This window comes from Balaenoptera ricei, chromosome 13 (genome assembly GCF_028023285.1).
Source record: "Balaenoptera ricei isolate mBalRic1 chromosome 13, mBalRic1.hap2, whole genome shotgun sequence".
In the NCBI taxonomy this organism is placed as follows: domain Eukaryota; kingdom Metazoa; phylum Chordata; class Mammalia; order Artiodactyla; family Balaenopteridae; genus Balaenoptera; species Balaenoptera ricei.
The window spans coordinates 30350867-30365002 of NC_082651.1; the positions used below are offsets into that span (position 1 = coordinate 30350867).

The window sequence follows — 14136 nt, forward strand, 5'->3', positions numbered from 1 at the left end:
GAATAGCAGTTGCAAGCAGCAGCAGGTGCAGAAAGGTGGAGGGTCTCTGCTTCCTGGAACCGTGACCCGTGGAATTTCTTTCTCTTTTCCAGCTCAACGCAGGAGAGACGCTGTCTCCAGATTACAGAACTCAAGTGCTTTCTGAGTCTCGAAAGTGGAGGAATTCAAAGCCACCAAGGGCATACAGCACATCTAGAAGCTTTTATCTTAGCACCAAGTCTTCTGCTTACAAGGAAAGAGTTCTGTCCAGAAAGAGCCTGCAGCCCTCCTGTCTTGGTTAAACAGGACTCTGACACCAGGTGCTGGCTCAGGACCCTGCTGCAAAGGGATTGTGTGTGTGTACAGAGAGGAAGGTTTAACCGCTTAGCAGAAGAATGGATAACGTCCTCCCTGTGGACTCAGACCTCTTCCCAAATATCTCCACCAACACCTCGGAGCCCAACCAGTTTGTGCAGCCGGCCTGGCAAATTGTCCTTTGGGCAGCTGCCTACACAGTCATTGTGGTGACCTCCGTGGTGGGCAACGTGGTGGTGATGTGGATCATCTTGGCTCACAAGAGAATGAGGACAGTTACTAACTATTTCCTGGTGAACCTGGCCTTCGCAGAGGCCTCCATGGCTGCATTCAATACGGTGGTGAACTTCACTTATGCTGTCCACAACGAGTGGTACTACGGCCTGTTCTACTGCAAATTCCACAACTTCTTCCCCATTGCTGCTGTCTTTGCCAGTATCTACTCCATGACAGCTGTGGCCTTCGATAGGTGAGCTTGCCCTTTGTGGAAAAGGGAAAAAATATCCTTAAAGGAAGATAGCATTGCTATGGAGCTTCAGGTTTGGATAGTGCCTGGTTCAAGGTGGAGATTGGCCACTTGAACCCCTGGATTTATACTGACAGTTAGCTGAGTCACTTGTTGATGGGGGATTTTATCTTATCTCATGATTTTCTTTTCTATTTCTCTTTCTTTTTCTACTCCTTTTCACCCATCACCAGTCTCCCTTCCTTTATGTATACATCCCACCTTTTTTCTTCATTTCTCTCTTTTATTTTTCCCTTCTCCACTCATCTTCCTGACATTTTCCATTCAACTCCTACTTTGCTTCTTTCAATATATTCCTTCTCTCTTTTGCCTTTAAAGCCTGAAGGGGATACCCAGGATGTGGCCAAGGGGCTGGCCCCTGGCTAGGGCTTTGTGAATCCTTGGAGGCCTGCTATTCAGCTGTACAGCCTTTTGATACCTTCCAGTTTTAAGTACACATAGGTAAAATTTCTCATTTTCAATTTTTCCTGAATATTCAGGAACTTTCTTCTCCCACCACAACTCTCCAATATTATTTGGATGTGAAGAGCATTTTATTAGAACCATAAAATACTCAGGATTCTAATTCAGCTTTCTCTATGCTGCTAGGGGTTCTCATTCAGAAATGAGAGGCAGCTATGCTGTTCTTAAGGAACTCCACAGATAAGGATCCAAGAGTTTTTCTAAACTTCTCTGGCCATGTGAGGTCAATGTTTGTAGGCTCTCTACATCCACAGAGAAACATGGTTAGCAAAGGCAATTAAAGGCAATTGAAAGCTCTTTCTTTCCTGCACCCAACAGGCTAGGGTTTCAGAAGCTGATTAAAAGTGAAAATGTTGGCATTTTCACACATTGGAGCTACAGTTCTGGAATGAAAGTGTCCTCAGGTGGCATGATGGAAAATTGATCATTAGAGCACAGCTCTATTTGTATTGACTTTTTGAGGGTGTCCTAGGTCTCTAATGTGTATATCTATGGGTGTACAAGTGTTAAATGTTTACCTAGGATGTGGAGGTATGTTTAAAACACCTACCACTGTGATTTTAAAATGGGTTCTTTTGATGGCCTTGCTGAGATAAATGAATATGAGAAGTCCAAAGAAGGAGCTAAGAGAAAAACTTCAAAAAAATCATTCCCAAATTACTGAATTCTTTTGTATAGAGATTTGCAATTGATTTGAGGTCTTTTGCAGGTTCTGTAGTCAATGATCACTTTTAAAATCAGAGAAAACTATGTTTCCTTTGCAGTGATGTCCAAATGCTAATTTTTAAGTTCCCTTTATGCAACTCTTAAGTGCTTAATATGTTGTGTGTAAAATAAGTTGTGGTGAATCAATTTATATTTTAAATGTAGAAGGGAAACCAATTACTCAAAGTGGTAGTGAAATGAATTCTTTTGTAAATTTATCTCTTATGCTACTCTGGTTTTTAGATATTTGGTTTGCTGCAAGTGAGGTACCTGTAATATTTCTGCACTGACTTGCTCCTTTAACTTCACATCAGCCCCCTTAAACTTAGAAAACTCACAGCATGATGTATAACTGATTATATGTGCAGTGAAATCTGGTGCCTTTTCGGTCTTACACACGCTGTCTTGATTATCTCTAAATCAGAGGGAAAGTTGGTATTTTTACTGCATCGGGTACTTGTGTGAGCTCAAGGGAGACCTGACAGTCAGCATGAGCCCAAGCATTCAGTAGCTGATGGAACACCAGAGAACAGCTCTCTTGCTTTGGCTTACACAGAAATGACATGTTCTACAGCCCTTCTCTTTCCCTTTGAATGTAGAAGGTTAGGGGCAAGATTCGGGGTCAAACTCTTCAGTGGGTTGGGCAAGGAGCCAGATTTTGGCTGCCTTGACTCTGGCATCACAGGCTCTACTGTTTCTCTCCAGGCAAACCATAGACCCTGACCCTTCATGACACCTGTTCAGTGAGGTCAGAGGATCTCTGGTGTCAGAGCTGAGAGCAATGACAAAAACAAGAAATGTCACCTGTGCCTGATGTGCAGATTATCAATGGCATGCTCAGGTCTAGAGTTCAAGGTAGAGTTAGAGATGATGCCTCAAGGCTGTGTCTCCAAGTCCTCCAAGTGCTCCTTCTGTTTTTCCTTGCTCAGCCTCATGAGCTGAGTAAATTAATCCCCTCAGGCCCTCTGATGAATCTAGCTCCACCACAGGCATGGTCATCCATTCTCTCCCAAGAATGCTTTAGAAAGGAAGAGGCCTCCAGCTCTTTCCACATGAATGATCGCTTCTTTCTCCACCATGACAATGCAGACTTTGAGGAAATGTTAAGTTACCTTTTTGTATGCTCCTTGAATTTTTAACAGATAATCTTTGAATCATCTTAAAAATGAAAGCAACGTGGTTTTCCTGATTATAAAATTAAACCTTGTTCATGAAGGACACAGAAACAAAAATACAAATCAACCATTAATTCACAATGCAAAAGTTACACCTGTTAACAGTTGAATTTCTTTTATGACTATTACACTACATAATTGAAGTCAGATTCTGGATAATTTTGTAGCTTACCTTTTTCCATTGATATTAATGGAAAACATTAATAATATTTTCCCATGTTATTAAAAAGTCTTCAGTAACAAATAATATTTTCCCATGTTATTAAAAAGTCTTCAGTAACATAATCATAGTGGTTTCCTATTATTCCATTTTATGAATGTGCCATTATTACTTTAACCATCCCCCTACTGCTGGGAATCTAGGTGATGTCTAGATTTTTTTGCCATTATGATTAAAGTACTAATAAACATTTCTGTATGATAATTTTATTTTGCTTTCTTGATTATTTCTTTAGGGTAGATTTCCCAGAAGTAGAATTACTGGGTCAAATGAAATGAAATTTTTAAAAACATTTCTTCCTAATTTTAAAGGATTATAAACTCTGGGCAGAGCAAGGAACATTTCTCTTCTGTCTTGTTTATCTTCTCAAAACAGAGAAGAGTGCTTGGCACTTAACAGTCACTACATGTTTATTGATTAAATGAATGAATGAATGAATAAAATAATACATGTTCCTAGAAGAACATTTGGAAGAACATCATCAATGGCATGCTCAGGGTTACAGTTCAAGGTAGAGTTAGGCATAAGGCTTCAAGGCTGTATCTCCAAGTCCTCCATTTAAAAAAATGTAAAAATCTACAAGTCCACTATTGACAGTTAACCTGTTAAAAGTCTGGAATGCTAGCTTATACTTTTTCTGTGTTATTTATACCACATAAAGTCACTCATACTTTTTAAGATAAATTTTGGATCATAATAAAAACAGTTTCAGCAGCTGTTTTTTGTGCGTTTTGTTTTGTCCCTTAGCATCATATCATGGCCATTTTCCATGTCATGAAATAGTTTTCAAAATAGGATTTTTAATGGATGCATTATATTGCAAGGCTGTAATCATTTATTTAACCATTCCTCTATTTTTAGATGTATATTGTTTCCATTTTCAATGATTACAAGTAACTTTGAAATTAATATCCTTGACATAAATCTTTGAGAGCATCCCTTGTTCTTTTCATAAAATAAACTCCTTAAAGTTGAATAGTTAGGTCAAACCGTCTTGGTAAACTATGCCAAATTTCCTTCTAGAAACAAAATGTAAGCAAAGAAAAAACTTCAGCTGCAGATTGTAGAACTAATTTGAATCTTTCTTGTAATCTTTCCATAGAATGAGGGGAGAGAGGGGATGAATGAGATCCCCTTCAGAAGGAATACTTATTTACTGAAGGCAATGACTACCTAGAACTTTAAAAAGCTGCAGAGATAAATATACTAAATAATATCATGTCTACCTCTAATTAAACTCCAAAAAACACCAGGGATTTTACATTTTAAAACTCCATAAGATTTTTAAATTCCTTCCTATTGTACAAACTAAAAGGTGTGTGTGATGTTTCATGAAATTAGAAGCTGGAGGACACTGAGAGGTGACACCTTCATTTTTCAGGAGCCAGTGATGATGACTGGTTCTAGTTTTGTGGAGCAGCATCTAAGAAGAGAGGAGGGGGGAACCAATCCTTAAGCCCCACAAGATGGGCTACAAAGGCAAAATGTAACCTCACTTGGAACCTAGCACACAGCAACAGGAGGCTCAGAAAAGCTCTGGTCTGATAACACTGCTTCTCTACCTGGTAGGGGCAGTTATAATTTCAGCAAGATGAAAGGTAAAGGTTGCTCACTACTCAGATTGGTTCTAGATATGTTGTATTTGAGTGAAAGAAAACATCCAATGATGGTCTCTGGACAATATGAAATTTGGTCAGGACCAAAAATATAGTTGCTCAGATAGGGGTAATGGTTGAAGATAGAAGAGGGAATGAACTCTCTGAGAGATTAAAAGAGGAACCAAGAGTAAAGACATGCATAAATAACAAAACTCTGCCTACTAATTCCCTGGTATCCATCCCACTCTGTTCCAGTCATACTCAGCTACAAGTCTAAATAGCCTGCTTCCCAAGTCTCTGCTAGACCTGCAGTCTGTCCTTGAACCTCACCTTGTTGACAGACTTGGATCTCAGGGCAGTCCTTCTCCATCACACCCAGAGGCGAGTCTTAGATCCCAAGATCCTTTTCACTAATTTAGATAGATCTTACAATCCATGACTAAGCACCTGAGTTTTGCTGAGAATGTCCATTTACTAGAAGCTCATCCACAGTAACTGACCCTGTCTTTTCAAATCAGGAATCTCGAATATCAGGGTTGATGCAGATCAACTTGAGTTGTTACATCTTGGATGAGTCATTTTGGCTGCAGAACTTTTCCTGAAGAGGTTTAATGGCCACATACTCTCTGGAGTTGCCCCACTGCACTTGCCACATCCTCTCCCTACTCATATGACCACCCCCACCCCCAGTGTCCTGAATGGTCAAGGCCCTTGGTGGTAGGGATGGGGTTAGCTGTCAGAAACATAGATAGGTTCAACTGGGGGAAAATAAAGAGTAATTCTCAATGTAAAAGCATGTAGTAGGAGCACAAGACTTTGTTATTATTATTGTTGTTGAATTAGCAAATGGCAGAATAATGATACACGGTTAAACTTGGACAAAGATCATCAGTCCATCAAGAGATGGGGCCACCATGTAAGGTGGTTCCTGAAGCAGGGCTTCATGTCTTCCCTCAAAGGGCTTATACTACATAATGAGGCAAATAAGACTGATTTAAAGATAACTACAACATAAGGTGTTATGTGATAGGTTTCACAGGTATTGTACAGACAAATTCTATAGGAGTGAAGACGAGAGAGGTTATCTAGCAACAATGATCAAGGAAGACCTCAAATGGTGGCAACTGATTTGGGCCTTGAAGATTAGATAAGATTTTTAGAGAAGAAGATAAATAATGGTGACATTCTAGGTAAAAGAAACTGCGTGACAAAAGTATGGAAGTAAAAAGTTGCAAAGTGTTTGGGGAGAATGACAGGCTGACTCAACTGAAGTGAATTCACAAGTGAATCAAGGAATGAATGGAGGAGTTGGTCAGAAGAAAATGAGTACAGTTTTTGTTGGATTTTATGTGAAAATATAATGATTAGTTGGAAATGCCCAACAAGCAGTGTAAGAGATGGGGCTAGAGAATGAGAACCCAGGGACCAAAATGTTTACTTAGGAATTTTCCAAACAGATGGCTTATGGGAGATTTGAAAGTAGAGAACATCTCTTTTACCTATATATGTGTTTCCAGAGAAGAGACCAAAGATTCACGGAAATGTGCTATCAGGCAATAGGAGGGAAAAATGAAGAAACAGAGAGTTAGTGGAATAATCAGGACATGAGGAGAGACAAAAATTAAGAGAGGAAAATTGTGGTGGGTTATATTAATTATAGTGTCATTAGAATCCAAGGATGATGACACTGATTTTGGCAATTAGAGAACATAGGTGAGCTGTGAGAGACAGTGTCAGCAAAGTATGATAAGGGGGGATAAAATTAGATGGCAGTGAGGGAAATGGCCTCTTCCTCATCCATCCATCCATCTATCCATTCATGAAACCATTTTTGAGCACTTAACTATGTACCAGATGCTGAGGCAGTAAAACATTGCCTTTATCCTTCTGCTCTCTGTCTTCAGCTATTGACAAATTTATGAACACCGTTATAACCCAATGTAATTAGTACCATGCAGACGGAGTTTGGAGACAAAGCAAAGAACTATCTTTGGGAAGATGGGAAACAGTTACGGTAAAATTAAACAAAGAAGAGGAGGGGAGGAGGAAAGAAAGAGCAAAGTACAGAGAAAACAATGTGGAGTTTGGGTTTTTTAAAATAAACTTCAGGAGCACTGGATCAGGGAATTATCATAATGATTTATTAATGTTTGTCACTAGGAAACTAGAATGGAGATTTTATGTTAATAAAATTTATAATGATACCTTATGATGTATGCTCTCCAATCCATTGTCTCATCTAATCTTCAATACCAATGGGGATTCAGTTTCCACCTTGTAAAGACTATTAGAAACAATTTCTTTCAGCATCATCCTCATACTCTCCACTCCCTCATAGCTTGGAGACCCATGCAATTTGCATTTATGTGCCTTAGATATCTGCCTGTATACTCCTGCTCAAGGTGGCTTTTGAATGTTATATCATTTAAGGAAAGTGATGTAAGGGTCCTACTGTGTCAGAGAGGATGTTAGAGCACTTTTGACAAGTTTTCACTCAAATAATAATTCAACCCCACAACCTTCTAGACGAGGTTATTGTAAGAGGATCAAATTCTGCTTAAATATTTTACTCAATTGGTCTCATTTGTTAAATCCATTCCATTTTGAATCATTATAAAATTATTCCTTTTGTTGAAGGAATAATGCCCCTGATTTGGGTCTGCTCTTACTAGTATAATGTCTCTTCCATGTGGCCATCTCTCTGATAGATCCCTCCTGAAGGTTCTCTATCCTTGGTTAACTGTCCCTGGTTCCTTCATCTTTCCATCTTCATTGGTCTCTACTTGCTATTCCTGTTTGCTAATGGTCCTTTTAAATGAGAGTTTAACTAATGTCCGGAACTGAGCATTACCCTGTTAAAATCACCTTGTCCATATCTACCTGCTGTGGGGCTGGCATACTACCTGGTGACTTCGTCTTCTTAGACTCAGTTCAGGTGTCACCTCCACCAAGAAGCTTACCTTAATCTACAAGTCTAGATGAGGTGTCCTTCTTATATATTCCTATGCCATTTATCCAACTCTCTGTATATTCCTATGTCGTTTATGCAACTCTCTGTAACATGTTGGTCTCTCCCACACCTCCCTACCCACTAAATTGCAAGCACCATGAAAACAGGAATGCTTTGTCTGGTTTCCTGTTACCAGCAGCTATCCAGTTGTCTGGCACAGAATAGGTACTCATTAAAGTGTTTATAGTGGTTGACATGACTGTACCTCTCTTCTGCACACATCAACCAAAATCTAAAAACCAGATCCAATGCATCAGACAGACTTCAAAGCACACCTATGATGCTATGCTTTGAAGCAAAAGAAAAATCAGGCCAAATTTATGTCTACCACGGAGTTTTCCTACAATATAGAACACTTTTGGTTTAGAACTCCCTTTTCAAGAATAACTACATGGGGCTTCCCTGGTGGCGCAGTGGTTGAGAATCTGCCTGCCAATGCAGGGGACACGGGTTCGAGCCCTGGTCTGGGAAGATCCCACATGCCGCGGAGCAACTGGGCCCGTGAGTCACAATTGCTGAGCCTGCGCGTCTGGAGCCTGTGCTCCGCAACAAGAGAGGCCGCGACGGTGGGAGGCCCGCGCACCGCGATGAAGAGTGGCCCCCGCTCGCCGCAACTAGAGAAAGCCCTTGCACAGAAACGAAGACCCAACATAGCAATCAATCAATCAGTCAATAAATAAATCTTTAAAAAAAAAAAAAAAAAAAAAGAATAACTACATGTTCTAATTCACCTTGTCTCTTCCATACTTCACTTGACTCACCCCCACTGGATTCCTGACCCACACTCTGTCCCCACCAGGTATTACACCCCAGGAGAACACCTTCAGTTGAGAGAGGTGTTTATCATTTCTACCTTACCTCCAGTCTATCAAGGCATACTGGAAACTGAGATCTTTCATGGACACTTCTGTGGCCCAACTGTTGCCAACCCCTCTGGCTTTTTCTCCAACACCCCTGCTAGCAAAAGGAAGTGAACTCTCTGATTTACTTAGCCTTCCTGAGGCAGGACCAGCAAAAACCTCTCTTCCATCCAGCCCTCCAAGTCCTATAACTACAGTAGTTGTCTGAACACCTAGACTATACCATATTAAAATACCACCACAGACACAGGAAAGTTCCAGCAGAGTGGCGTGAGAAAGTCATAGACCTGGAGGACAGACTGGGAAACTGACTTACATTGCCCAAACCTTCCCTCTTGCCACATTTAGAAGCTGTGATTCCAACTTATTGGAAGGGGAAATATGAGGCTCTATGGATAAGGAACCCCAGGGATGAAAAGACGGTTTAATGATGCCCATGTAACATAAATCTTAGCATGAATATTAATACATGAACTGCCTTAGGAACTTTGTCTAAGCAGCCTGGAGTCTGATGCCCTTTCCTTCTCTTTTATAATTCTTTACTAAATCTACTTTCCAATTCAGCTTTATCACTACGTTTAATATTTGGGACTCTCCGTGAAGTGCCTTTCATGTCCTTTGTATAAGAGTGTCTTGTAATATACTTACATCTGACCTTTGATTATGGAGTTTAGTGTAGGAAAGAGTACAGGCAGTGGGTTCCAACAGTGGTTCTACCACTTACTAGGTATGTGAATATGGGCAAGATACTTAACCTCTCTGGGCCTCAATTTCCCCATCTGATAAAAGGGATATTAATAAAAGTTACCTTGTGGAATACTGCTGCAAGGAGAGAAGGAACAGGAAAGGAATGGAAAGGTATGAAAAGTTCCTGATCTGTGATCTCCAATAAACACTGACACACCATTATAGCCATTATACACACCCATTTCTGTCAGCCTCCTCTTGGATTCCTTCTACATTAGGTATAACAGCAACAGGGTGAAACGATTATATCCTTCCCCACAATAAATATAGTTTAAAATACTTCTAATTGGGTCACCAAACCTGTTTCTAAATGCCATCCAGCATCCTTCCCATCTGTGGAGATGCACACACCCTCTATAAGAAGCCAAGCATTTGGATATTGTATACTGTTGACTCTTGAACAACAGGAGTTTGAATTGGATGGGTCCACTTATACCCAGATATTTTACAATAGTAAATAATATAGTTCTACACAGTCAGTGATTGTTTGAATCCACAGATATGGAGGAACAGAGGGCAGGCTATAAATTATACTGTGGATTTTCAAGGGTTGGTTCCTCTGATCCCTGTATTGTTCAAGAATCAACTGTATTACAGCCCAGAAAAACCAAATCATTTTCTTTTATACCATCTCCAAAATTACACAGTCACTTCCTACATCCTGTATGTCCCAAAGTCACCACCCTCACATGAAGCATCATTTTCGTGTTTAATGACTGGGGAGAACTTGGTCATAGCAAAAAACTCTTACTTGCTGCATGTGTTTTTGCTGATACTCAATTTGTTAAAGTTGTATTTCTTTTGCCTTTGAACACATCTTCTAAATCCTGGAAGTTTTCTTATAAATCTAGTTTGTATGTATTAAACATCCACTTTCCCTTGTCCTGGGACTAATGCTCAATTAGCTATTAAATATGAGATGGCGTCCTTCCACCTAAACATTTAACAACATTTTCAAACTTAATCAATTGAATGATCTTACATATTTACAATTAGTCACAAAATTTTATAAACAAATCAAATAAGCTTAAAAATGTAAACATCACATTTAAACTTGTAAATTTCACTAAATATTTCAAACTATAATTGCAAACTTAATACATCTGGTTTTGTTAAAACTTCAGATCCCTAACTGGATGATATATAAATGGGAGAAACAAAATCTTTCTCCGAATGTACATAATCCCAGCAAAGTTAATAAATCAGAACTTCTAAATTTAGCGTATCAAATTCTCTTAAAACATGTCAACCTCCTAAGAACTACACTTACAAATTCAATAAATGAGGTTCTCATGAGTATCTAAACAATGACTATGATATTACTTAGTTAAATCTTCTTAAGTATTTCAATTAAAATTATAAATCTGGTAGGTCAAATTCTCTAATATTTCAGATTCTCATTTCCAACATATTAAAAACAAATCACCCATAAAGTAACATATACTGCTCATAAAACTTACTACTACACCCACACTTCTTACATAGAAGTACCATGTCTTCATTGTCTATTAACTTTTTAAAAATGCCTCCCTGTGGTTACAGAGTTACACAAGCAGAGGTGGCAGAATCATCTTCTCCTTAAGGGGCAACTGAGTTTCTGGAATCAGAGTTGAGTCAGAGATCTGAATCTGGGTGTGCCTTTCAGGGGTCTTGCCCAGAGCTGCCACCCAATACCCTGTGCCCTTTTCACAGTGGAGCTCTGCTGGCTCAGTGCCCACAGTACCACCAACACCTTGTTACTGGAATTGACTTTTGTAGACCGACTGTGTGTGGTATTTCTGTGGCTTCCTTCAAGTTTTACCCCTTACCAAATTTCATCTTAACATTTTATCATCTGATTTACCTAGACGGAATCACACAGAGCTTCAGCCCACACTTAGTTTGCATCCAACTGTTTTATTACCTGAGTAGAACTAGCTGCATACTGTACTCTTTTTTATTTTACCTTCTTATCGACCTCCATTTCAGACTAGCTCATTTATGTGGATAAAATGACAAAAAAAAAAAAAAAAAAACTACCGTCTGTCCTGGGTCCTTCAGTTTCTTTTTTTTTTTTTTTTATTTCTGAGATATACATTTTAAAGTAATAACAAGAATTATGACTTATAACATTATACCAGAACATATAAGATTTTTAGAAATTTCATGTAATGTCTGAAACATTTATATTAACATATTTCCATACAAATAACCCAATGAAAGTTTAGTATTAGTTGTTTTGTTTGTTTGTTTGTTTTTATACTGCAGGTTCTTGTTAGTCATCAATTTTATACACATCAGTGTATACATGTCAACCCCAATCGCCCAATTCAGCACACCACCATCCCCACCCCACCACAGTTTTCCCCCCTTGGTGTCCATATGTCTGTTCTCTACATCTGTGTCTCAACTTCTGCCCTGCAAACTGGCTCATCTATACCATTTTTCTAGGTTCCACATACATGTGTTAATATACAATATCTGTTTTTCTCTTTCTGACTTACTTCACTCTGTATGACAGTCTCTAGATCTACCCACGTCTCAACAAATGACTCAATTTCGTTCCTTTTTATGGCTGAGTAATATTCCATTGTATATATGTACCACATCTTCTTTAACCATTCATCTGTCGACGGGCATTTAGGTTGCTTCCATGACCTGGCTATTGTAAATAGTGCTGCAATGAACATTGGGGTGCATGTGTCTTTTTGAATTATGGTTTTCTCTGGGTATACGCCCAGTAGTGGGATTGCTGGATCATATGGTAAATCTATTTTTAGTTTTTAAAGGAACCTCCATACTGTTCTCCATAGTGGCTGTATCAATTTACATTCCCACCAACAGTGCAAGAGGGTTCCCTTTTCTCCACACCCTCTCCAGCATTTGTTGTTTGTAGATTTTCTGATGATGCCCATTCTAACTGGTGTGAGGTGATACCTCATTGTAGTTTTGATTTGCATTTCTCTAATAATTAGTGATGTTGAGCATCTTTTCATGTGCTTCGTGGCCATCTGTATGTCTTCTTTGGAGAAATGTCTATTTAGGTCTTCTGCCCATTTTTGGATTGGGTTGTTTGTTTCTTTAATATTGAGCTGAATGAGCTGTTTATATATTTTGTAGATTAATCCTTTGTCCGTTGATTTGTTTGCAAATATTTTCTCCCATTCTGAGGGTTGTGTTTTTGTCTTATTTTTGGTTTCCTTTGCTGTGTAAAAGTTTTGAAGTTTCATTAGGTCCCATTTGTTTATTTTTGTTTTTATTTCCATTACTCTAGGAGGTGGATCAAAAAAGATCTTGCTGTGATTGGTGTCAAAGAGTGTTCTTCCTATGTTTTCCACTAAGAGTTTTATAGTGTCCGGTCTTACATTTACGTTTCGAAAACATTTTGAGTTTATTTTTGTGTATGGTGTTAGGGAGTGTTCTAATTTCATTCTTTTGCATGTAGCTGTCCAGTTTTCCCAGCATCACTTATTGAAGAGACTGTCTTTTCTCCATTGTATATCTTTGCCTCCTTTGTCATATATTAGTTGACCATAGGTGCATGGGTTTATCTCTGGGCTTTCTCTCCTGTTCCACTGATCTATGTCTCTGTTTTTGTGCCAGTACCATATTGTCTTGATTACTGTAGCTTTGTAGTATAATCTGAAGTCAGGGAGTCTGATTCCTCCAGCTCCGTTTTTTCCCCTCAAGACTGCTTTGGTTATTCAGGGTCTTTTGTGTCTCCATACAAATTTTAAGATGATTTGTTCTAGTTCCGTAAAAAATGCCATTGGTAATTTGATAAGGATTGCATTGAATCTGTAGATTGTTTTCTGTAGTAGAGTCATTTTCACAATATTGATTCTTCCAATCCAAGAACATGGTATATCTCTCCACCTGTTGGTATCATCTTTAATTTCTTTCATCAGTGTCTTATAGTTTTCTGCATACAGGTCTTTTGTCTCCTTAGGTAGGTTTATTCCTAGATATTTTATTCTTTTTGTTGAAATGGTAAATGGGAGTGTTTCCATAATTTCTCTTTCAGATTTTTCATCATTGGTGTATAGGAATGCAAGAGATTTCTGTGCATTACTTTTGTATCCTGCAACTTTACCAAATTCATTGATTAGCTCTTGTAGTTTTCTGGTGGCATTTTTAGGATTCTCTATGTATAGTATCATGTCATCTGCAAACAGTGGAAGTTTTACTTCTTCTTTTCCAATTTGTATTCCTTTTATTTCTTTGTCTTCTCTGATTGCCGTGGCTAGGACTTCCAAAACTATGTTGAATAATAGTGGTGAGAGTGGACATCCTTGTCTCATTCCTGATCTTAGAGAAAATGCTTACAGTTTTTCACCATTGGGAATGATGTTTGCTGTGGGTTTGTCATACATGGCCTTTATTATGTTGAGGAAAGTTCCCTCTATGCCCACTTTCTGGAGAGTTTTTATCATAAATGGGTGTTGAATTTTGTCAAAAGCTTTTTCTGCATCTATTGAGATGATCATATGGTTTTTATTCTTCAATTTGTTAATATGGTGTATCACATTGATTGATTTGCGTATATTGAAGAATCCTTGC

General features: G+C 38.7%; 1 protein-coding gene across 1 annotated transcript in view; it reads left to right on the plus strand.

The window, feature by feature from the left end:
- The first annotated feature begins 249 nt into the window (after window positions 1-249).
- The window catches only part of TACR1 (tachykinin receptor 1), a 319532-nt gene continuing 305645 nt past the window's right edge, over window positions 250-14136 (plus strand). The window contains exon 1 of the mRNA XM_059942414.1: window positions 250-763. Coding sequence (XP_059798397.1) covers window positions 375-763 — 389 coding nt within the window. The 5' untranslated portion in view covers window positions 250-374. The remainder of the gene's footprint in view (window positions 764-14136) is intronic.